The sequence below is a fragment of the Gymnoscopelus microlampas genome, assembly GCF_963454915.1.
Source record: "Gymnoscopelus microlampas genome assembly, chromosome: 8".
Lineage (NCBI taxonomy): Eukaryota > Metazoa > Chordata > Actinopteri > Myctophiformes > Myctophidae > Gymnoscopelus > Gymnoscopelus microlampas.
This window is the reverse complement of record NC_139945.1, coordinates 17,587,175-17,612,087: the sequence shown is the minus strand read 5'-3', so window position 1 is coordinate 17,612,087 and position 24,913 is coordinate 17,587,175. Positions and strand designations below refer to the sequence as shown.

The following is a 24,913-nucleotide window of genomic DNA, read 5'->3' as shown; positions in this document are numbered from 1 at the left end:
CAGTTTGCTAATCAGATTAACAATTACTAACGCATGGTAGAGGATGTCTTGGCCCGGATATCTGCTGGTTCCAGCAGAAGCCTGGAAACACTATCCCTTGCCCCCAGAGTCTAAATCGTCCTCACCTCATATAGATGGTTTCCGATATTACTTTTGACCCAGTTGTGAGAGCTGTTTGATGAACTGAGCTGCATTGAACAGTTCACTGCAGCCATACAACACCTTCTTACCCTGTTTAGACTTGGTATAGTCCACCAGGTTTTGGTACTCAATATAGTTTCCTCCTCCAACAACAAACACTATGGCCTCCTGAAATGGACTCTTATACCTGGGGATGGAGCTCTCACTGTCTCTCAGCATCTTGGGGTCAAAGTAGCGATAGTCATCGGTCTCGGGATGTGACCTCAGCTCCATCAGGCTGTCCAGGATTCGTGTGACTGGGAGGTTATGCTGCTTGAGAACCAGGTTCCGTACCCCCTCCATCACAAACTGGGAACCAGAATTCATCACTCTGGAAAACAGACCCATGGGTTTGACTCCGCTGGTCCATAGTTGGGTGGAGTAGCATGCATCTTTTTTGAAGGCTTTCCACTGTTTGACGTAGTTAAGAGGCGACAGGTCACATCCTGCATCCAGCAGAACCTTCTTGTACTGCTCCAAGTCAGACTCGGAGGGCTCCTGTTGTGATGTGATGTAGTAAATGAGGAACAGCCTCATCTTGTCTTCTGGTGTTCCGGCATCCGGGTCGCTGAGGATGTGCAGTAGTGGTTTATCTAAAGTAGACTTACTCATCAGCTTCTCCTCATACTCAAAGTACACATCCAGCTTACGACTCTTGATGTGGTCCAGAACTGCTGTAGCTACATTAGTATGGAGGTCGATTAACCTCTTCCTCTCTAGAAGTTCGGGGAGAGAACCCATAGCAGAGGTGAGTTTGGCTGTGTTGTCAGACAGCATGCTGGTGATGACTCCCTCATCCTCACCCTCCAGACCCATGATGCTCTTGAGTCTTTTGACTTTGTCGTCCTGTGCTCTGTACGAGTCCAACTCCACCTGGACAGACTCCACTAACTCTGGAAACGGACTCCCTTTGTGATTCTGCCAGAACTTGTCCGTTGCCGTGAGGTCAAACGTCTTCCTGTTCTTCTTCTTCGGTCTGTCGCCTGAAGAAGATGCCTCTGACCCCACCCTCTCCTCCTCTATGGTCACCCTGTTCAGGTGGACGTCCAGTACATCATGGATCAGCGCCTGATAGGTCCAGGTGTGATGAAGGGGCGTGGCCAAATCGAGGTTCCTGTCAGCTAGGACAAACAGAGGTCTGTGGAAACTGAACTGTCCCGCGGCCATACTGTCTCCGGTAAACAGCCTGTTCCTGGCGTCAAGAAGGTTCTCGCGTAGCTTCTTATCAAGCTTTACAGCCACCATCTCTGCCGCGTCCCCTCTGGGACAACGGATGATTGGAACCGCGCCCAGAGTGACGAAGAAGCAGAACAAACCGTCTACGATGGTGTCCATGATCGACTCAATGATGGACCCCATGTCATTGTCCACCGAGTCTGTCCTGTTGATGGCATGGTAAGATATGAGCTCTTTGTTCTGATGACTGAGAATAAACATGTCATCTTCCAGAGTGATGAAGTTCAGATACTGGTCATACACCTTGGTAATTTGGTTCACAGCGTTCGCAGCTACGGCAGCACTAGCGATGTCCTCTAGTTTACTGCGGCTGATGGCTGAGATGAAGTTCAGATAGTAGCACGCGTACAGCTGGTTTTGCAGGTCCTGACAAATCCTCTTTATATTCTCCTCTGTTGGCATGATGAAGTAGATGGATGGGACATCTGCGATGGGCTCTTTATCTGAATGGAGCAGTAGGTGCAGTGTGATGCCCATTTCTCTGAGCTCTTTAACAGACAGTAGAGGGGAGATGATGTCCTGTCCGAACCGGTCGTAGATCAATACCTTCCATACTGGTTCGGCTATCGTGGTCTTCAGAGGGGAGTTGAAGTTCAACATGCGCCTGAGGGCAGCTGTCTGCTTCTCCCGTAGGGACAAGGCCATTTCTCCGTATCGTCCCGGAACTCAGTCCTCCGAATATCAAAGTTTATTCACATGCAACCATCAAACTGTATTATAAAGGGCTGTCCGATGTCACCTCACAGAACACAACCATATGTGCCTAACAAGGCCGATTTGCGCTGGTGCCTTCCGGTCAAAACCGTTCTACGTCCAACGACTGCCGTTCTCTTTCCACTTGAATAAAGGCATGTTATATTCATGAATCCAACGTGGACCGGTGAATGCACACTGTAAGATATGTGTTCTGCTGCAGAACAGCAGATCTACTTCATAATAATATTAATATCCTGCCTGGGACTAATAGCTTTGAGACAGGTATTGACAATGTTATGTGAATGTGACATATCTTTTATATTCAAATTGGCTTAAGGGAGGACCATGTCTATGACTGAGCCATAACCATATAAGGAGTTCCCAATGCAGCTACACCCAAATATGGAGTGTTTTGTCTAACCTAAATGTTTCGTCATGGCATCAGGCGCAAACAAATCAGTCAGCTCCATATATGGGCACAAAAGGGGCATGCCCATATATGGCCATATACTGATGATATCAGCGATCTCCATATATGGGCATGAAAGGGACACGGACTGACCGATACAGAGATCTCCATATGTGGGCATATTGGTCGGATCGACGTGAGACGTAGGTATGAGTGCCGCTAGTTGAGTAAATGGAAGCATTTGTCTAGCCTGAATATGGATGGACAGACAGTGGGACATAGGCGGGACATCGGCAGGATGTTCTGCATCTGTTTCTGCACTTTGCACGATTTGATTCGTAGCAAGGCATTGTGTGCGTGCGCTTGTCCCTTTTATGTCCATATATGGACATATTGGTTGCCCATAAATGCAGATCCTCAAACTCTCTCAAGCTGATCGGTTGAAGCACTTGCCCTTACATGGAGATCCCTGAACTCTCCCAGGTTGGTGTGTCATCGATATGATGTCATATTACTGACGTCATAGACTGGCTCAAACTACTCTAAAATGGGTTCTGCACTAAGTACTCTGACATCATAGACAAGGGTACTGCTTAGTACATATCGTTGCTGTCAGGCAGAAACCTCCTATCTCCATATTCTAACCTTTTGTGTTTATTTGTAAATTAATGCCCTACGTGATCATACTACAGCGTCACTATATAATAAAAAAAAATGAATTTGAATCAGTAACAGTACAGAAAGTAACAGTTTTGGACACAAATCTTCTCTTCTGGGGGTCCCTGGGACAAAACATTTTCAGATGGGGGAGTTCACGGCCAAATAAATATCATTTTGTGGGTCCTTCCTTGGCACGAAGACCTACTACTGAGAACTACTGATTTAGATGAGAACTACTGATTTAGAAGGCATTTGTAGAATCAGCCTCAGGTCTCATTCTACAATCTGCGTTAAGTAGTTAAGTTCTGACCTCCCAATCCGTGCCCATCTACAATCTAAATCAGAATAGCTATACTAGCCTATTCAAATGTCATCGTTTCCACTGAATGCCGAACTGACATCAATACTTAAAAAATAATAAAGGATACCAATAGTGACCTTTTACGGAATGTTTAGAATGCCCATTTATCATCCATGTTGAAACAATAGCTGCTATACTGTATGTGCTGTGTTGGTACATTAAATATGTAAATATGTATGCACCTTTGCATGCAAATGGTTAGATGGGTTTCACCTACTCTACCACTGCAGACATTTTCTTTTTGAAATGGTTCGTTATCAAATTATGTGGGGAATAAGCGATATTTCACTTTCAAACATGTCTGGGGTCATTTTAACATCTACTAGGGCTTTTGCGAGTATCACACACATGGTTGATTCAGTATTTAGATATTTGATATTCATTTTATCAGACACGCCCCTTTCCTATACAAACCCATTGTAACTTCAAACTCCATTTCAACCACTATAGAATCATTGAAAACACACATCCTAGTGATGTGGGAGAAGGCAGTGAGGGGGTATTTTTTCAATTTCCATTACTTAAATTGAAGTTTTTGGAGAAATGGAAAAAAATAAAATAAAAATGTAATTGAAAAAACACGGCCCGTCACGTATTAGAAGGACAACGTCAGTCAATATCAATATCAGACAGAGTAGATGTGCAAGACAGAGGCAAGTGTGTGTTCGCTTTAACTGTGCGTTATGTGCGAATACAATGTAATCTGTGTGCAAGGGGCCTTACTCTCAACATACTGTAAGAGTATAAATCAATACACAGTACAATATACCACAAAGTGAATCACTGATTCAGCAAAACAAATACAAAATTGTCCCTAGAGGTCTGCATATCAGAAGCATAGATCTAATATAATTTGCATAAGGATTTAATTATGTTAGAGGCAAGTATTTCACAGATAATTGCCTTGTCTTTCTTTGCTCACAAACAAGTAAAAAAAAAAATACACACATTCATTTCATTTATTCTACATTTAATATGATGAAAACAAGGCCCTGTACAATCCACCTTAGCAGTGAGTACAATAACAATTATTTTACAATTTGTACACATTAGAACATGGCGCTAAATCGGTTCCATCCATTCCAAAATGCAGCTGGAGAATGAAAAAATAAAATAAAGGGGAAAAAAAACGTGTCTTTTAAACCTGCACTCGGAGGAACCATTCTCTCAAGGAGAGGAAATTCTCTGGGCTGTGGTTGATCCAACATTGCTTTATGCCAGAACAGAAAAACAGGACATGATAGACCAAAAAACACCATTTATAGAGCATTATGTCACTTCTTCCCCCAACCGATCCACAACAGGAGAGCATGCCGTCAACATCCTCAGTACAGACCTGGACCGAACATCTGAATGTGGCATCAAATAGACATGAGATGCACTTGAATTGTCTTGCCAGATACTAAAAACATAAATTTGCATGATAAAACAAATCAAGCACTCATGTTAACCCCCCCCCATTCCCAAGAACTTAAAACCACTTTAACCCTATTTTGGGCATGTCATAAATAGGCGAAAATTGTCAAAGAATTCTCAAAAATAGACGATCGACAAGTTTACAACGCATCGGCGTGGTAAGCTTATAGATCTGCTATTTGTCGCACGACAAAGTATATAGGGCTTTAGTGGTTAAAACTGCCTAATATAGGAGACCCCCATACCTTATTCTTTTTAAAACCCCTAGGGGGACAAAAAAGGCCAAGTGTGTATGACAACCTGTACAGCCATCATGGTGCCACGAAACACAAACAGAACACATTTACATCAACATTTAAAACCGGGGATCAATTTCAAATATTTTCTTGGTCTCCTCGAAGCTGCTCACGTTCTTAGTAACATTTTGTCGTTTTCGCTCTTTCCCCTCCTAGAATGGAACGCCAATTAAGCTGTAACGCACTCAACTCGATTTTCTCCGAAGGCAACATTAGAAACATGAATCTGTAACAAAGCTAGATCCCCGTCCGTTCAAGCTCAACGCAGCGGAAGAAATCTAACATCGCTAGAATCCTTCCCCGCCTTTTGAAAGCAACTTTTTTTTTTCTCTTTTACACATTTTCATGGAAGAAAAGTTAAGCTTCCCAGTGTATTCCCAGAATCAATGGACAAGACCATCAAGTTCTTTCAAACGCAATTGCAGTCCAAGTAAAGGCTCTCAAGTTTTTCTCTTGACTTGGTGTTAAGGGTTTATTGGAATTCACTCGTCGTTTTATGCTACATAAGTGTATACTTTGCGGTCCTCCGCCGTCCGTGCCAGATATTCCCTCTCAATGAGTCCTTCAATGCGTTTCTTGATGACTACAGGACTGGGGAGGAATCGTGCTCGCAACTGCTGGGTGACCTGGAGAGACAAACAACGAAGCACATCAGTACCGTTATAGTCACTCAGTTGTCATCTTCGCCATCATTCCCACCAACATTATCAACTCTTTCCAAGCTGTAGTGCAGGGGTCTTCAACAGGGACCCCTAGGGGGTCTCAGAGTTACTACAGGGGGTCTGCCAAATCATTGTGTGATATGTTTTTTTTTTACCTTAACCTTTTTGGCTAAAGGAGAACTTTAGCCAAAGTTGGCAGATCTACAAGCTCATGTGAGCTTGTAGATCGGCTATTTTTGGCAAAGAGGTTTAGGTGTAGAGGGGAAAAAAGAGCAGACCAAGTAAACAAAAAAAGTTTATTCTGAGACAATATAGAGAGGGTCCCTGCTTCATCTCTCTCTCAGCTAGGGGTCCTTGGCCTGAAAACATTGAAGACCCCTGCTGTAGTGAGTATTATATAATTTACTATAAAAGAGATTTTATTATTATTTCTTAGATTTTTTCTCTCCAGCATTTTTATTATATCTCACTCTGGAAACAAAATACATAATACATAAGTTGAGAACCAACCATTTACTTAAAACATTTGGTTGTTACAGTCAGATTAACAGCAGCCAGTTGTACATACTGAAAATCAAAATAAGTCCAGAATCAACAACTTACTTCCAGATGTGTTTGTTAACAGTCTGCTTGAACAGTAATACAGATAATTTGTTTTAAAATGACAGGAGTCGTCGCGGGCCGGACAGTTGCCACTCGCGGGCCGCAAATGGCCCACGGGCCGCCTATTGGGGAACCCTGAAGTAGGGCGTAAATTTTTGGGACGGTGTAACCGCCCCCTATAAGTGAGTTTTGGACACTGACCAATCCCGCACCGTGATTGGCCAATAGTCTACAACGCAGTCTACACCCCTAACCCTTCCATCGTTAATGCAAATCGATACTTTTGCAAAGTCAGCCAATCACATTACAGCTAGTGTCATCACCACTAACTGTAATGTGATTGGCTGACTTTGCAAATTCAGGACTGTGATTGGCTAGCGAAACACATGACACATGTGCAGCCCTATGAATAGCAGTATGGACTAAAAAAAAAAGTCACTTTTTAAGTGAGTCATGTTGTGATGACCCCACACCGCCCATTTCACACTGGGTGTGATTTTTTTAAAACAGGAGGTTTCTTCCCAACACCAACGATATACAATATAGCAGGAAACAGAGACAGGAAAGTAGTAAAGAGATGAGAGGAGACATGCATGATGAGACAGAGCAAGTTTCTATATAGTCTGTGGGTAGAAAGGACAGATGACTGGAGCCCGTACGGCCGCCGACTGACCTCTGCTACTAATATGTTGTGCTGCATCTTCTTTCTGGACTTCATAATGCGAACGATGGCGGCTTCGATCTCGTGTTTCCGGTCGTCGTCCACTTTCTGCCGCGTCTCCTTCCTCTCTGGGTCCGACTCCCCCTGCTTAGCGGCCACTGAGAGACGCACGACAGAGGACACACGCGTTACACATTGAGAGATGATCACTCCCCCTGCTTAGCGGCCACTGAGAGACGCACGACAGAAGACACACGCGTTACACATTGAGAGATGATGAGAGACAGTGTAGAGCATACATGGGCAAATGGCGGCCCGGGGGCCACATGCGGCCCCCACCTTCACTTATTACGGCCCACAGGTTATTATCGGAATACTGATATATTACTGATTTCAGCTGTTACAATTCAAAACGTGCAAACATGACCCGCTTTAAGTACTTCAGTGTATATTAGTAGCTTAATGACTAGTATTAAAATTCTATTGTCTTTTTTATGTCCAATGTATTTGTATTTAAGTTGAACAGTTTGGGAACCCTTGGTGTGTAGAGCATAAATGGGCAACTGGCGGCCCCCACCTTCACTTAATGCGGCCCACAGGTTAATATCAGAATACTGATATATTATTGATTTCAGCTGTTACAATTCCTAACATGCAAACATGACCCGCTTTAAGTACTTCAGTCTATATTAGTAGCTTAATGACTAGTATTACATCTCTAGAGCGGCTCTCTCCATCATAAAGTTGCCCACCCCTGGTTGTAGAGAGACAGGACATATTGAGAGAGCTCGGGGAAGTGACATGCAGTAAAAGATCTGGCCAGCTGGATATCGAACCGGGGACTGGTCAGGGCATTTTGCACCCCATGTGATATGTGATCCAACCACTTGGATCGGGATCGCCCCCCAATTACTGCATACATTTTTTTGGACAGATCTCTTGCACTCCTATTTGGGACAACACCACAGTCCACCTACCTGTCTGAATCTTGACGCGGTGCAGTTTAGAGGTAAACTGGTCGTTGACTGTAAACACGTGGCCGTTCTCGATCTCCTTGGACTTTGGCTCCTTGGTGAGAACTCTCTGCGTCGGCTTCCCGCAGGCCAGCGACTGCAGCGCCCGGACCAGCTCCCTCTCTGGGATGTCTGTCTCCTGCTGGATCTCCTACGCCGTGAGGAGAAGGGGTACCGAGAAAACATCAAAGAGTTATAAGGTGGTGTAAGTGATATTTGTTTGTTTTTTGTTCAAAAAGTTAATGCTCTAACATACATACACTTATCTATATAAATGCACCGTTTTTGTATGCCTTTTGTTATTGACCTGTATGTGAAAATAAAAAATAAAAAATGAATGCTCTATATTTCGATAGTAAACATTGCTATATATCGTAGCTGTCGGGCAGAAACCTATCTCCATATATTGGTTTTAATTAACGCCCTACGAATGTGTGTCACACAAAAGCATCAAAAGTAGCAGATCTACAAGCTTTCCACCACAGACAATAGATAGTGTTGGTTCAGAAACAAAGGTCTCCCCGTCTCTCCAGCTTTTTAGTAAACAGAAAATACATTTTCAGGTACGGATACCAATTTTATCCAACACCCCATATTATTGAAGCATGATTTGGACCCCCCAGGATTCCCGATTGAGGAAATAACCGCTGATTTCTCGGTCGCCCGCAGATTTCTTGGCTGTCCACGGAACACAAGGCACGGTGCAGAAAACAAGCAGAATGACAGAGAATTGTTGTAGTTTTCATCCCGGTCGTGGCATGTGCTGTGTTGTGTGTGGATATAGTTTTGGAAAAGGCAGGTTCTAAAGCGGATGGCGCCGATTTAAAATGGAATATGGAAGCCGGCAGGCTTTTCAAAGCAAATTCAGCGCAAGTCATAATGTCGGAAGTTTGGGCATAATGGAGTGATGCGCACGCGCGCGTGTGTGTGCGTGCGTGCGTGCGTGCGTGCGTGCGTGCGTGCGTGCGCGAGTGAGAGAGAGAGACACAGACAGACGGAGACAGAGTGAGAAGGAGAGAGTAACTGACCCTAAAGCGCTTGTCGGTTTTAAATTCTCTGCCATCTGCTCAAACATTGCTTGATTTTTCTCTCCTACAGTATTTGCTTTTCTTTTAGTTTTTACAAGACATTTATTTACTTATTTTCTGCCTGCACTCCCCCATGAGGAAGTAAGTAGGCTACTGTAAATAAAATAATAATGTAAATAAATACCCTATTAGTTGTAACCAAAAAGAGAAGCTGAAGAAGAGGGAAGACACAGAGAGAGAGATACACAGAGACAGAGAGAGAGAGAGAGAGAGAGCGTGTGTGTGCGTGTTTTAAAACCTTTTTTATGATAGTATGTTTTTGTTGCACTTACAATGCAATGTTCCACATTGTTTTAGGTGATTGTTAATGACCGCAGATTATTAACTATCAAGCCGCGGAATCAAGGATTGTTCTCCGCGGAATCAAGACTTTTTCTCTGTGTAATCATGGGGGGACTAATTATTATCAGCTTCAATAATATTGGTATCCTGACCTGAAAATGTATTCTCTGTAGTGTGTTTGTTTGTTTATGGGATGCAGTGTTGTACCTCAAAGGTGGACTTGTCTCTGTTATTGAAGAGCATGAGGATGGTCATCTGGAAGGTAGAGACCTGAAGGATGTGCTTCCTGGTGTTGGAGCCTGTCACCTGGGCCCCTCCCACCCCGGCCTCCGACCCGTCCTCCTGGACAGGAACAAACATGGCACACTTGATATACACTATTTGATATACATCATGGCTTTGAACACAATACGCCAAGTGAAGGCTCTCAGCTAGCTGTTGCATCTCAGTCTTTCTTTATGTGGACACATTATTTGTTTTGGGGCGAGGACACTGTAACCTTGTGTTGCTGTTGTTTTCTGCATAGTGCAGGTGTATACTATTGTATACCGCTATGTTGTTCTGTAATGACGGTGCCTCTTATCGTTTTTCTTGCCTTTGTATTGCCGTATAGGACAGTACTTTCCTTACTCTGTACCTGTAACTCTTAACTGCTGCCTCTGGGGGACTGAAATACCCCTGCGGGGTCAATAAAGGTATCTATCTATCTTCTGTTGTATCATATAACAATTATCTAGTCTAGTCTCTTACTCAAAAGGACATAGTTCTTCCAAATCGCCAGCATTGTATGCGAGACGTAACTTAGAATAACTGAAAAGAATATAGACAAACATTCAACGCTATAATTTTGTAAGGTGACATACAGAGATTGCCGTTTTGCACACGTTTGGCATTAAACATGTTGTGGCTATGGCTGAATCTTGACACAGTATCAACTTAATATAATCACATGCTCATTCTTAGTTGGGTTCACAGCGGTCGTCCTGTGACATGGAGCCACCTACTGGACATAGCAATTAACAACAGCACACACAGTGCTGGTCAACATGTTATGAAAGACACAAAATGCTACAAAGAATGCTGTAACCTTCTGAAGGCTGCATTGTAATGTTCCACCCCGGACCTATCCAAACATCTTATAATCGCCTTTTCAGCAATCCAAATGTAATCCAAATACAGCACACACTTTCAATTGAACGAAATATCACCCACTGTTGTTAATGGCATGATACACCGTGTAAATAGCCATGTCTTTAATGCATTGCCCCATGATAGCCACCCCTCTTGGAGGAAAGCCCAAAATTCAGTGGTTCTCAAAGTGGGGTCTGTATCTCAGAGTTAAATTAATACTGAGGATTTTTCATGAGGGGTCTAATAAAATCTTTCATCAAATGGGTGTCTGTGGGCAGAATGCTTATCAATCTGGGGGTCCTTGAAATAAAAAGTTTGAAAATCACTGCCAAAATACACCGGTGGAACAAGCAGAGTGTGTGCGCGTTGTGAACCTAATGTGACCTTTAAATAGCAGGAAAATACTGTACCGGGTCTTAGATCAGGATTTTGCTTTCTGCTCCTTCAAGATAGCATTGCACCAGCAAAGCGCCTGACCACACTTCTTTTTAACACATTGATTGCCTAGATCGAGTTAACTAGTTTTTAGAATCCATCACTTGCTTGCCTAGATCGAGTTAACTCGTTTTTAGCAGGGGGTTTTTTTATTTTATTTTTTTATTTTGACCCAAAGACCAAGGAGATATGATTTTTCGAAGATCTAGACTCCTATCCACTTCCTTGTTAACTTAAAACTTAAAAATTCTGTATCTCGGCTCCTGAGTACTTTTTTTTTTTCAATGAAAAATCTCTTGGCATATAACTGCAAAAAATCTGAAAAAAATTCTGGCAGTGAATGTGTTAAGACCAACACGGCCATTGGCTCACAGATGGGCACAAGTACAACCGTTACTTACACAACGTGGGTGCCGGGCAAAAATCATTTTTGCTGTACTGTACGCCACTTTGCGCTGTGTGTAAGATAAGGCCCTAGATGTTTGAATTTCAGCTTCATACCGTTTTAAGGTGGCACGTACCTTTTTGATTGGACCATAGAAGGTTGCATTTAGGTCTGCAGAACCCATGTGATGCTGCAGTGTGAGTTGTCTGCCGCTGTGCTTGGCAAGGTAAAACCTAAAGGGAAAGGAAGAGAATCACACTTTAAATGAACTGTACTATAAACATATTTCAGGCAGTAATTATGCTGTGCTGCGGGAATTCAAATTCAAACAATTGCCAAAAAATATATTATATTGACTACAGGTCAGGGTTAGGGACCAGATCATAGGTATCACCTTCTCCACTGTTGTCTCCCCACCTACAGTATTCTGCACTAAATCAATAATTAATCAATCATTCGAGCAGCAAAAATAGTCTCTTAACCCATTGAGACCTGAAGCCGATTCTACATGTCTCCTAAATCTCAACAGTATTCTGAAAAACTTTTCTTTCAATATCAGTGGTGCTCAATCTTTTTCATGTCAAGGACCCCCAGAATTATATCTATTTGGCCGCGGACCCCCATCAAAATATTTTGTTCCAGGGACCCCCAGAAGCAAAGATTCGAGTTAAAAATGTTCGCTTTAAAAATATCTATATTCAAAGATTTGCACACATTTTCACGATGTTTCAAAAATAGCAGATCTACAAGCTCGTAGCGTGGCACTCGGTGCCGCGCTATGAGCTTGTATATCTGCTATTTTTGAATAGCCAAAGTGTAAAATAATGCTTTTTAGCTCAAATCTAAAAATGACACAGTTCCAGGTCTTAATGGGTTAAGGGGGTGACGGTCCCTGGCACAAAATCTTGTCAAATGGTGGTCTGCAGTTTATACGTATCAATTTGGGGGTCCTCGACATGAAAATGTTTGAGAACCACCGCTATCAAGTGACGAAAGAAAAAACGAAGAGAAAACTAAAATAAAAAGCCATCCAGTCTTTCCTTTTGATTCCTCAAAATAAAAATGCCAGTGAAATCGCGATAACTAAATTCCAGTCTTCACAAGACAAAAGATTGTTATGTGAATGATATAAAAAAAAAGTTGTATCATGAGAGCAGAGAGACTGACCGTCTGAACACCTCAAAGGCGTGGCGCGGTGAGGGGGGAATGCTGCACTTGGGTGTGGCGGACTGCGTCGGCCAGTACCCCGTCGTCAGGACTCTCACTATCAGGTCAACGCCGCCCAATGACAACTGGGATTGGACGACACAAATTGGACACACACAACCATTACATTACCTCCCCATCTGGTTCATTTATCACAGATGAGACGGAAGGGCACGCCAGTGACTGACTGACTCACCCCGGTGGTTTGTAGATGTTGCCTGAACTCGTCCATGGTAGTGTTGGAAATGCTCATGTCGCGGAACATTCCTTCCAGTTTAGAGGTGAATTGGCAGCCACACTCGGTCTGAGCATAGAGGAACAGAGCAGACAGGATTATACAGGGCAAACGGTTAAGTTTGCCCTGTATAATCCTAATCACCGTGCTCTCAATTTACAATGTAGACATTCAGCAGATGCTCCTGTACAGAACAACTTACACATATGAGATCAGAGTAAATGGCATGAACCCTAGACGACAGGGTAAATAAATAGTGACGTAAATTTAGTGCAAAGAAAACAATTTAGTTCTTCAAAGACACTAGGATATCAGGTAAAACATCAAACATTTCATTTGTCTAACATTTTGACAGCATTGCGATGTGCTGTGAGCATGTAGATCTGCTATTTTCAAAGAATGTGTGACTATTACCGCCTCACAGGGGCGGCAGTGGCTCAGGGGTAGAGTGGCCGGATGGAAGCCGTGAGGTTTCCAGTTCGATCCCGGGCTCCCCCAGAATAGTTACCGTACTGTCGAAGTGTCCTTGAGCAGGGCGCTGAACCCCTAATTGCTCCCGATGAGCAGCTTGGTGACTTGCATGGTTTCCTCCGCCATCGGTGTATGAATGTGTGTGTGAATTGGTGAATGTAATGCACAATCTATATAAATGCACCATTTACCATTTATTATGAAATGCCCAGGATAGGGACGTTAGGATTCAAGTTGTTAACAATATGGCCCTTTTCCTGTGACCTGCATTGCATTAACAAATCCTATTGTGGTCAAAGACAAGCTTGCTTCATGCCATGAAACACTAGAAAAGTGCACTCAGTAGAGTGCAGATCTCCGCCAGGAGAAGTGAAAACAGGAGTCATTTTATAATCAAACACAAAATAATGTAATTGAATTCCTGAAGGCTCACCTTGAGCTTGGAGATCATGTTCTTCTCGGAGTCGTCAGAGACACTCTTGTTGGTGAGCAGCCTGCGGGCCAGGTGCTGCTTGTAGTACCTCTCGAACACGTCCTTCTCCTGCATGAAGCGGAACAGCACCATGGCCTTGTCCAGGATGGACTCCACCTCCTGCTCCGTCAGCTGCAAACATGAAACGCACCCCAGAGCGTTAACCACATGAACCCTGGGCCTAGCGTCTCTATTCTGGGGCAAACATTCAGCCAAGCTCACAACACAAGCTCACAATGCGTCGCAATTGTGAGCTTGTGTTGTGAGCTTGTAAATCGGCTATTTTCAGTCGAGAGATCTCGCGTCGTTTCCTAAACAATTAACACTACGTGTGAAATGATGTTTTAGTAATATTCATCCTGCTGTTCTACATACTGCCAACCAGGTGAAGAAAAAAAAATCACAGATTGAGGCTTTACCCTGTCCTTTTATGAAATACCCAAGCCAATTAGGGTTTTATTGAAGATGCTTCTGAACATATTGCTAGTCTGACCACTTCAAATGCTCTAATGTTAAAAATAATAACCAACAATAGCCTATATACAAGCGACGCATTGAGAGCTTGTAATTCGGCTATTTTCGGTGCGCAACATGCTTAGAAGACATGCTGGCTTCTACAGAATTCAAATGACTGCAATCAGTCAGACTGAGAACTTTAATCCATGTTGCTATGTTGGTATATGGCCAGGTATTTGTTTTGTCGTCTGTGACAGGTTTTTATGAAAGCCCTTAACAAGTTGCCTAGTTCCAGCACCCGAAATGCTTGTCACGCCAATTAACCCATTAAGACCTGAGGCTGATTCTTATTAATGTCTTCTAAATCCTAACAGTTTTCTGAGAAACGTATGTTTCTATATCAGTGGTGCTCAAACTTTTTCATGTAAAGGACCCCCAAAATTATATGTATTTGGCCGCGGACACCCATCTCAAAATATTTTGTTCCAGAAGCAAAGATTTGAGTTAAAAATGTTCGCTTTAAAATAATATAAATATATTAATTTGCGCACATTCTCGATTTTTCAAAAATAGCAGATCTACAAGCTCGTAGCGCTATGAGCTTGTATATCTGCTATTTTTGAATAGCCAAAGTGTAAAATAATGCTTTTTAGCTCAAATCAAAAAAAGTTACACAGATGCGTTCCAGGTCTTAATGGGTTAAAAAGATAATATGTTGCAATCTCTGTTTTGCTGTTGTCCATTGTGTTTTAGTGGTTGAAATTCCAATGTAATCATAAGTAAATGGTGTGTGACAGTTCCAAACAACAATGACAACGTTAACATTAGCAAATATAATTGATGTTGTTTTGAAAAAGAGGAGTTATGAACTGAAACGGAAAGATCTGACTTAGTGTCAGGCTATTAAAAACCCCCAGTCTACAGAAATAGGACATTATATCTTAGAGCAGTGGTGGAAAGTAACAAAGTACATTTACTTAAGTACTGTACTTAAGTACAATTTTGAGGTATTTGTACTTTACTTGAGTATTTCCAATTTCCAATACTTTTACTTCTACTCCACTACATCTCAGAGGCAAATTTTGTACTTTTACTCCACTACAATTATTTGAAAACTTTAGTTACTAGTTACTTTTCAGATATAAATTATGATATAATGAAACATACATTAACCACTTTAGCCCTATTTCATACATAGGCTATTTGAAAATAGCCGATCTACAAGCTCACAACGCGTCGCATTGCGACGCGTTGTGAGCTTGTAGATCTGCTATTTTCAAATATTTAGTACTTTTTACTTTTGGTACTTTAAGTACATTTTGATGCCAATACTTTTGTACTTTTACTCAAGTAAATTTTGAATTTTGGACTTTTACTTGTAACAGAGTATTTTTATATTGCAGTATTGGTACTTTTACTTAAGTAAAGAATTTAAGTACTTTTTCCACCACTGTCTTAGAGTTCAGTGTTAGACTAAATTCTGTGACTGGTTTGTGATAAACGAATGGCTGAGGGCTCCCTCTTTGGCAACGCCCAGCTTCAGAAAACGGTTGCAATGGGATGAAGGTGTCAGGCTACTTAACAAGAGAGTCTTTTAGTATTTTTTTTTTTCAGCATGGGACCCAAATCAAAACCTTAGTCAGGAGACCTGGTGTGTAGCACATGCATATCTGGTTGCTGTCGGGCACAAACCTCTTATCTCCATATTTTTACTTTTTGTGTGTGTTTTTTTTTGGTAAATTAACGCCCTACTTGATCATACTACAGCATCACATAAAAGCATCAAAAGTAGCCGATCTGCAAGCTGAAAACGCAGTGCAAAGCGACACATTTTGAACTTGTAGATCTGCTACTTTTGCCTTTTTGAAATTAGAATCGTGAAAAGTAACCGTTTTGGACATATGAGGTTCCCACCCGATAAGAGACGATATCTATACAGATATCCTAGCCTGGGACCGGACCAATCTGCCAGTGCAAAAAAAAATTGCCCTCTGCGATTTGGGTCTGACACCGCTCCCTTGTGAATGCATTTCCTGCTCCCGAAGTCCGGGGTGACCAATCAGGGCCCAGTACTCAAATATGGGAGACTGTAATTGGTAGTTGGTTGTAGGTCTAACCAATTGCGTCGAGAGCCAGTTTTGATCCCCTTGGAAAAAAACGTCCTCATAGAAGCACCAGACTCATATTCACGCAGTGATATAGTCTGGCTACGCGAGGCTACAGATATCCAGTGGTGGAAAGTAACTAAGTACATTTACTTAAGTACTGTACTTAAGTAAAATGTTGCGGTATTTGTACTTTACTTGAGTATTTCCAATTTCCAATACTTTAACTTCTACTCCACTACATCTCAGAGGCAAATATTGTACTTTTACTCCACTACAATTATTTGAAAACTTTAGTTACTAGTTACTTTTCAGATATAAATGATGATATTATAAAACATACATTAACCACTTTAGCCCCATTTTATACCTAGGCTATTTGAAAATAGCAGATCTACAAGCTCACAGCGCGTCGCATCGCGACGCGTTGTGAGCTTGTAGATCTGCTATTTTCAAATATTTAGTACTTTTACTTTTGATTCTTTAAGTACATTTTGATGCCAATACTTTTGTACTTTTACTCAAGTCAATTTTGAATTCTGGACTTTTACTTGTAACAGAGTATTTTTATATTGCAGTATTGGTACTTTTACTTAAGTAGAGAATTTGAGTACTTTTTCCACCACCACCATCCCAACATGTCCTCACCCCTTTGACTCCTTTCTTCAACTTGTCATCGATGAAGAGGGAGAGGTACTCCGGCGAGCGAGAGTTGAGGTTCAGGAAGTACTCAAAGTCGCCGGCGATGGTCTGCTTGAAGAGGCGGTCGTTGTTGAAGGACTCCAGGAGGAAGCGATCGAAGCGAATCTTCAAGTCCAGGAGACCCTGCCGGGGGAAGAGAGGTGAGGTTGTGGAGGATGGGAGAAAGAAAACAGACGGGAGAGTAGGAGAGAGACAGACAGGGAGGGAGGGAAAGGAAGAAAGTTTCAGGAGATGCCAAGATAAACGTGATTCCCACCCTTGTGACTCAACAATCTTTACAGAGTTCTTCTTTTAGTTCCGTCTGTGCCCATTTACACTCCCATTATGCGTGTACAGTATGTTTCTTTAAAATGTTCCCTTTCTTTTAGTTTTTGTGTAGCCAATTATTTTTTACCCCCTTTTCCCCTCGCCAATTTAGTCATTATGCCAATTAATCAGCATATTGTATGTGTTTAAGAGTTTTTACCAACTCACACAAACTCTCCTCAAAAGCTTTTTCAAGTCTTAGTTATGTTTTGCTTGATCTACTTCTTCTAGTACAAGGTAGGCTAACGCTGCCCTCAAGATTTCTGGCAGTTACTGCTCTGTGTTGTGCGTATCCACAAGCTTTCAGTAAAACGTGCGCCAAGACAGACAAAACGAATGAAGAAAGCAGACACACGGAAGGCTCCGACCGAATCCGTACACACAATTAACTGTGTGTATATATGGGCCTTAAGGATGTCCACTTTATTGTAGTATATAATCTGTCTGACCTCTTTTGTCTATTCACAGTTGACGAGTAGACAACATGCATACCTTGACAGCAGTTAACACCAGCACTCTGACTGGCTCTCTTGTTTTGCTGTCATTCTGAACATTGAGGACATTAACCACTCAAAACCCTACATACTGTAGTTGACAGGCGTCCCCCTCTATACTGGGTCCCCTCCGTTTGACACTTTACAGTTACACCAAATGTTTTTGGCTGCAAATAGCCGATCTACAAGCTCAGAAGAACGCATCTGCTATTTTCATCAAATGTTTGCCTCATCATATGACACATGTTCATGTGGTTAATTTACGTTTGGTACTTTGTGTGAGCAACGTTCAGGGATGCTCCTGGGTGTAATCCCCGCCTACCTGGATGTAGTCCACAGGGTTCTTCCCCTCTCCCTCTTCCGACACCAGAGCCTTGCCTTGTTCCCTCAGGTAGGCACTCATACACTCGCACATGGTCTTCAGCCCGTTGGGAACTCTGCTGAACAGCTTGTACATGCATGCCAGGTCTGTGGAGACACACACACACACACAGGTTTGTATTATTATACTTGTGATGACATTTTAGGACAACATTAAAATAAGCAAAAAAAACTGAAATATTGAAGATCTACACGGCCACATACGTTGGGCGCTGTGAGCCATTAGATCGGCTATTTTCCAGTGCACAAAATCGGCGTGTATTTAGGTAAGAAATAAGCCATAACTCCAATCCTAACCCCTAAACGACTCACCAAATCTTAACCCCATTAAGACCTGAGGCGATTCTTAACACATTGGCTGCCATTGACGCAGATCTGCGTTCATTTGCGCAAAAGCCCGTTGGCTGCCATTGACGCAGATCTGCGTTCTTTCAAAAAAAAAAAATTTTCAAAATAAGTTTTTTTTTTTTTTTTTTTTTAATTTTTAATTTAAAGGGGCTACACCATGAATTTCCTTTTTTTTTTTGGTTTTTAGTATTTTTTGGGCTCCCCAGTGTCTCTTGTACCCCAAAAAATATTTTTTTTTAACATTCATTTATTCATGCTCATTTCATGGATTTCCTAAATGGGCGTGTCTGAACAGGCCATTTCAGAATGGCTGTGCAAGTGATGTCACTTGCACAGATTTTGCATTGACGATGGCCAGACAGAATTGCTCAGTAGCTCCCCCCTGCCCAATAGGACGTTTTGGTATTGCAACTGAAAAAGCTTGGAATGACAGACAGTCAGATTGTGAGAAAAAATATCTGGATGTTTTTTAGGCTTACAACCTGTTTAAAACGTATTAGGGGGCAATATTTATATATAATATATATTTTTTTAATTCATGGTGTAGCCCCTTTAAAAAAAAAACCCAAAGACCAAGGAGATTTTCCGAAGAGTTTTGCTCCCAGACACTTCCTTATAACTGAAAACTTAAAAATTCTGTATCTCGGCTCCTAAGTGCTTTTTTTTTCTCATTGAAAAAGTCTGGCAGCCTACTGTAGGGAAAAATTGAAAAAGCTGGCAGCCAATGTGTTAAAAATAAAATAAAAAAGTCAAGATTTTTCAAAAATAGCAAATCTACAAGCTCATAGTGCGGCACTCGGTGCCGCGCTATGAGCTTGTATATCTGCTATTTTTGAATAGCCAAAGTAATATAAAGTGACACAGATGCGTTCAAGGTCTTACTGGGTTAAAACGACTAATAACCGTAAATAGCCGATCTACAAGCTCCACAACAAGTCGCGCTGCAAAACGTGTTGTGAGCTTGTAGAACTGCTATTTTTCGCTGTGCCGACATGCTTTCCACAGAAGACATGCCCGGCTTCTATGGAATCCAAATGAAAACTGAAATCAGTGGTGGCGACTGAGAACACTTTAATCCATGCATTGCATACTACTGACCTTCCGTCTTGCCGTTCTTCAGCATGTGGACCAGGCCAGAGTTCTCCATCTCCACGATGGTCTTCATGTGCTTGGAGATGAGCTCCCTCTCCACCACCTTGACGATGGGCTCCTCCGTGGACAGGTCCAGGCAGTGCATCACCCGCTCGATCTCCTCGTTGATGCGGGCCTCCACCTTCTTGATGTACACGCTGGCGCTGTTCTCCGCCAGGAACTTCTGGCTCTCCATCTGGCAGAGAGAGAGGACGAGAAGAGGAAGAAAGAGAAGGCTTAGTGAGAGAGAATAATACGGTGGTGGCCCCGGGGGCATATTGGCCATTAACCCATTAAGACCTGGAACGCATCTGTGTCTCTTTAGATTTCTTTGGCTATTCAAAAAATAGCAGATATACAAGCTCTGCTTTTTTTTTTTTATATATATATATATATATATATATATATATATATGCCGCGCTATGAGCTTGTAGATCTGCTATTTTAGAAAAATCTTGAAAACATTTTTTGTTGTTGTTTTTTTTCAAAAAACTGTTAGGATTTAGAAAATATTTTTAACTCTTAAACTGCCAGGGTTTTTCAAAAATAGTACTCGCAGACTGCCAGCATGTTTACAGCTTAAACATAGGAAAAATGTTATTGTTTTGTCCGTTTATTTTCTAACATGAAAGTGAATGGAGCCGCAACTTTTTGGAAAATATTATCTCCTGGTTCTTTGTAACGAACGGAGAAACTGAAAAAAATAAAAAATAATTTATTTTTTTGCCAAAAATGTTTATAAACGTTTTTGGCAGGCAATGTGTTGTAAGAATCGCCTCAGGTCTTAATGGGTTAATGTAGAGTAGACAGTAATGAAAGTTTATTACACAGGGGGGAAAAAAGCCTTCACATTCAATGCAACACGTTAGGGCTGGATGGAATCACCAGGGACCTCACAAATCAATTACGATTCTTGGGCCAAGATTAAAAAATTATCACATTTCTTTGATGTTTTCTTTGGATCAATTTTTCCACTTGTGTTCACTGGCATAAAAAGTTTGCTAAAAGTTGCAGTTTTTTTTTATGTAAAATAAATAAACTGTATGTATATATTAGGGGCGTGCCAGTATATCATCCCGCGATATATCGCAATACGTTTTCGTGACGATATGTATCGTTTTGGGATTTTTTTTTTAAGTATTTGTTTGCATTTGCTTTTTTCCACCCCATATATTTTCATAATCTTTTTTTCCCCCCCATATATTTGCATAAGCTTTTTCCCCCCCCATATATTTTCATATAAAAAAAGTGCCATATATCGTATCACATCGATGTTGTGAGCCCAATATCGTATTGTATCGTTTCGTGAAATGAGTGTATCGACACACCCCTAGTATATATTCTTGGCGTCAAACAATCAATTCAGTAATCACCAAAAGAATTGCAATCTCATGCTGAAATTAAAAATGTCCAAACAGCCTTACACATATAATAGTGTAATTGTAACACTGTGCATTAAAAGGAAGCAATTAAGTTCATTGTTGATTATCGTAGTCTCTAGAAAAAATCTGAATGTATTCATCATGAAACCATAGTTGTATCGTGAATAAATTCTTCATTCTGTCTAGTACGGAAGAATGACATAAAACTGGTGCAGGAGCAAGAGAGCACCATGGGATATAGTTATAATGAGACGGGTGACAAGACAGAAATTAGTTCTTCAACATAGCTTAAAGACAATTTTGTAAAAATAGATTCGTAGAGCCCACAGGAGAGCAGAAGGTTCCCCCACAAACCTGGAAAAACTCTGCAGACATTTCTAGGAACGGTGCCTCAAAGTCCTCTTCATAAACTGATCTTCCTTCCAGGCCGAGGATCATCAACATCTGGCAGGCGTTCCTGATGGCGCCCCTGGTGGACAGAAAGACAAACTGCAACAATTAACAGGAATACAGGAAGACAACAGGATTTATGATAATAAAGTACCCAAGTGCTGACGTCACTCCCACTCACGGTTTAATTCTTTCTCTTGCAAATCCCATCGAGATATATTAGATTGCGTCATATAAGAACTGCGTTCCAAAAATAAACAAACCACCCGGGCAATTTTGTCAGGTATGTGACTGTCGTTTATGATATTGAGTTTGATAACGTCTGTTTGGAGACCTAAATTAGTATGTTCACCGTCAGTTGATGCTTCTTATCCATATAATTTTTTTTGCCAATTAGCCTGGCTAATTTGTTCATTTCTGGAACACAGTTCTTATATGACGTGATCTAAGATTGCCCTATGGGGTTTTCAATAGAAAAAATAACGCTGTGACCCAGGGGGATAGCGCCCTCTAGCGGCAGTGATGTCAGACATTGGTGCTCTATAGCAATTGAAGCTGCAGTCCAGAAGTTAATTTAGGATTGCCAGGGACATGGGATACAAGCTCACAACACTAGATGTGACTCGTTGTGGGCTTGTAGGTCTGCTATTTTGGTCGGCACTCTTGATATGTAATGAAGCTGTTCAGTTTGAATGGACATAGGCACAGTGCCTGAGAAACCAAGTCATACATACATGACTTATACAGAACATTTAAGCTATATGCAATTCACATGCGCTGTGTGTGCACGCACACGCACACACACACACACACACACACACACACACACACACACACACACACACAATATTCTGGTATAATAGAAAGCATAGTTCACGCACATCAAAGTGCCCAGTTACAGGACAAACAACAATACATAAAACAAAATAAGATCTGCACACTGACAAAATAAGCTCAGTCATGTTACAGAGTAGGTGTGCGCTTGCTGACACACCAGCGCGTGTTTTCTTTTCTACCCACTTCTAATTCTACAGCTTTAAGAGTTAGTGCTGGCGACGGGGTGTGCCTGGTGGCTCAGCCAGTTAGTGCACAGACCATAATATATACACTCCTCGTGGGCGCAAGGACCCAGTGTTCCAATCCGATTCCCCTCGAGTCCCACAATGTTTCTCCTCTCTCTGCCCTTGGTTTCCTTTCTCTCTACACTCTACTATCTGGATGAAGTAAACAAAATAAATAGTGGAGACTGTACCTACAATTTGGGTATGTAGTACAAGCAGACGCTCTATTACAGCGCAAAATCTGAGCAATTTGGAGCATGAACCTTAGGCAGTAAACAACAGGGTAAATAGACAGATACAGTAAGTAGAGTGTAAAGAAACCAATTTAATGCTTCAACGAAACCAGGATACCAGGTAACCTATAATTATCCACTGAGGCACAAGGAGATCAGTTTATGCTTCAGCTCTCACAAGACAACTACTGTCTTGTTTAATCCCTTAGTCACTGTGGCATGAAAAAGATGGTATAGACACAAGACACCTGGATTGTACTGCGAGAGTAGCGACAGTTTATAAGCAGATTTGTTGCCGTTGTTAATCTTGTCCGTCTAATAACTTCAATTCATCAAGTATTAAAGGACGACTTCACCGATTTTCAACCTATCTTCATATAATTGGTCCTCACTAATGCTCATGATAAAATGGTACCATTTTTTTCTACTTGGTCTGTGTCTCATAGGAGGGCTGTGGACAGTCCAGAAACCCGTCTACCAGTGACATCATCGTTAGGCATGATTTTTTTTTCCAACAAGATTTCACATTTTTTATTTAGATTTTTATTAACACGAGAACAATGGCTTCTTTTATTGCATTGTAACTTTCCAGGAATAGAAAGCCTGCAGTTTCCATTAGTCCAGGGGCCAAGGCAGATTTTGGTACCACTAAGGTGGCCGTACATTTTTGGTATTTTTGTATTCCTACATGTCTCTAGTTTATATTTTGGTATGATACATCTTCCAATTCAGTAGCTTAATGACAGTAATCACTCTAAACCGGCTAATGTATCCGGTAGGAGACACAAAGTAGAATCTTTGTGTCTCCTACCGGAAATACACCCGGGCATCAAATTATTGCGACAAAAAACAAAATATATCCATGTATTCAAGGCTTCATGGGGTGTGCAATTGACAGAAAATAATCATTTTTTGGGTGAACTCCTCCTTTAAGTTTCCCAGGGGGACTCTCTACCCATTCAGCTATGACCACCCTAGACCGAAGGAGGGTCAACTTTTACAAGCTTATGGAAAGCAGTCTTTTTGCAAACACCAAAAATCTGAGAAGTTATCAATTGCACACCCCATGAAGCCTTGAATACATGGATATATTTTGTTTTTTGTCGCAATAATTTGATGCCCGGGTGTATTTCCGGTAGGAGACACAAAGATTCTACTTTGTGTCTCCTACCGGATACATTAGCTGGTAGGTAGTGATAACTGCCATTAAGCTACTGAATTGGAAGATGTATCATACCAAAATATAAACTAGAGACATGTAGGAATACAAAAATACAAAAACTTTACGGCCACCTCAGGTGGTACCAATTTGTGAAAATATCAGTGTTGGCCCCTGGACTACATTAGCTTGGATTCCCCATTGATGATGTCACTGGTAGACGGGACTCTAAACTGTCCACAGCCCCCACAGAGTAGAAAAAAATGGTACCATTTTATCATGAGTATTAGTGAGGACCAATTATATGAAGATAGGTAGAAAAGCGGTGAAGTCGTCCTTTAAGTACAGTACATGAGTAAATGTACTTAGTTACTTTACACCACTGGTTTGTTGAGCCTACCTGTCCACCACCTCGCCCTTCCTCTCGCGTGCGATCATGTCCAGCAGGGTCTGCCGTAGGTGGTCCCGGATGCATCCGTAGCGGACCACCTGGTCCCGGTAGATGATAAGGCCCAGGTTGTACACGTTCTCCACGTTGTTCTGCTGCACGTACACCCGGTCCTGTGTGGGCCACGCATAACAACATGACACAACGAATGCACATGAACGTCACCGCCTCCACTTCCACAACGTTAACCCGTTAAAACCGGGAAAGCATCGGTGTCATTTTATTCTTTATATTCGGATCCTCATTGGCTTCTGCTGCCGCAGTCACTAACTAGTCTTGCTGGGATCCACACAAAACATCACGACATAAAACATACAATATATTCATACAAACAATAACCGACACTCGTCAGTCTAAATCAGGGGTCTTCAACAGGGGGTCCTCAGAGTTACTACAGGGGGTCCGCCAAATCTTTGTGC

At 41.8% G+C, this 24,913-nt stretch overlaps 2 protein-coding genes across 2 annotated transcripts in view; both read right to left on the bottom strand.

Moving 5' to 3' along the window:
* Nucleotides 1–147: 147 nt before the first annotated feature.
* Nucleotides 148–2,061, bottom strand: LOC311051169 (sec1 family domain-containing protein 1-like; the record flags this gene model as incomplete). Its single annotated transcript, XM_084065589.1, has 1 exon — nucleotides 148–2,061. One exon carries the CDS (start codon nucleotides 2,059–2,061, stop codon nucleotides 148–150), a length of 1,914 nt encoding a protein of 637 aa, XP_083921715.1.
* Nucleotides 2,062–4,487: 2,426 nt separating this feature from the next.
* Nucleotides 4,488–24,913, bottom strand: part of cul3b (cullin 3b) — a 35,384-nt gene continuing 14,958 nt past the window's right edge. The window contains exons 4-16 of the mRNA XM_084063764.1: nucleotides 24,447–24,607; nucleotides 21,558–21,672; nucleotides 19,789–20,017; nucleotides 18,284–18,429; nucleotides 17,108–17,284; nucleotides 13,860–14,030; nucleotides 12,917–13,024; nucleotides 12,682–12,806; nucleotides 11,651–11,747; nucleotides 9,771–9,905; nucleotides 8,158–8,344; nucleotides 7,193–7,338; nucleotides 4,488–5,880 (exon numbers count right to left, since the gene is read on the bottom strand). Of these exons, the coding sequence (XP_083919890.1) occupies nucleotides 5,749–5,880; nucleotides 7,193–7,338; nucleotides 8,158–8,344; nucleotides 9,771–9,905; nucleotides 11,651–11,747; nucleotides 12,682–12,806; nucleotides 12,917–13,024; nucleotides 13,860–14,030; nucleotides 17,108–17,284; nucleotides 18,284–18,429; nucleotides 19,789–20,017; nucleotides 21,558–21,672; nucleotides 24,447–24,607 (1,929 nt within the window). The 3' untranslated portion in view covers nucleotides 4,488–5,748. The remainder of the gene's footprint in view (nucleotides 5,881–7,192; nucleotides 7,339–8,157; nucleotides 8,345–9,770; nucleotides 9,906–11,650; nucleotides 11,748–12,681; nucleotides 12,807–12,916; nucleotides 13,025–13,859; nucleotides 14,031–17,107; nucleotides 17,285–18,283; nucleotides 18,430–19,788; nucleotides 20,018–21,557; nucleotides 21,673–24,446; nucleotides 24,608–24,913) is intronic.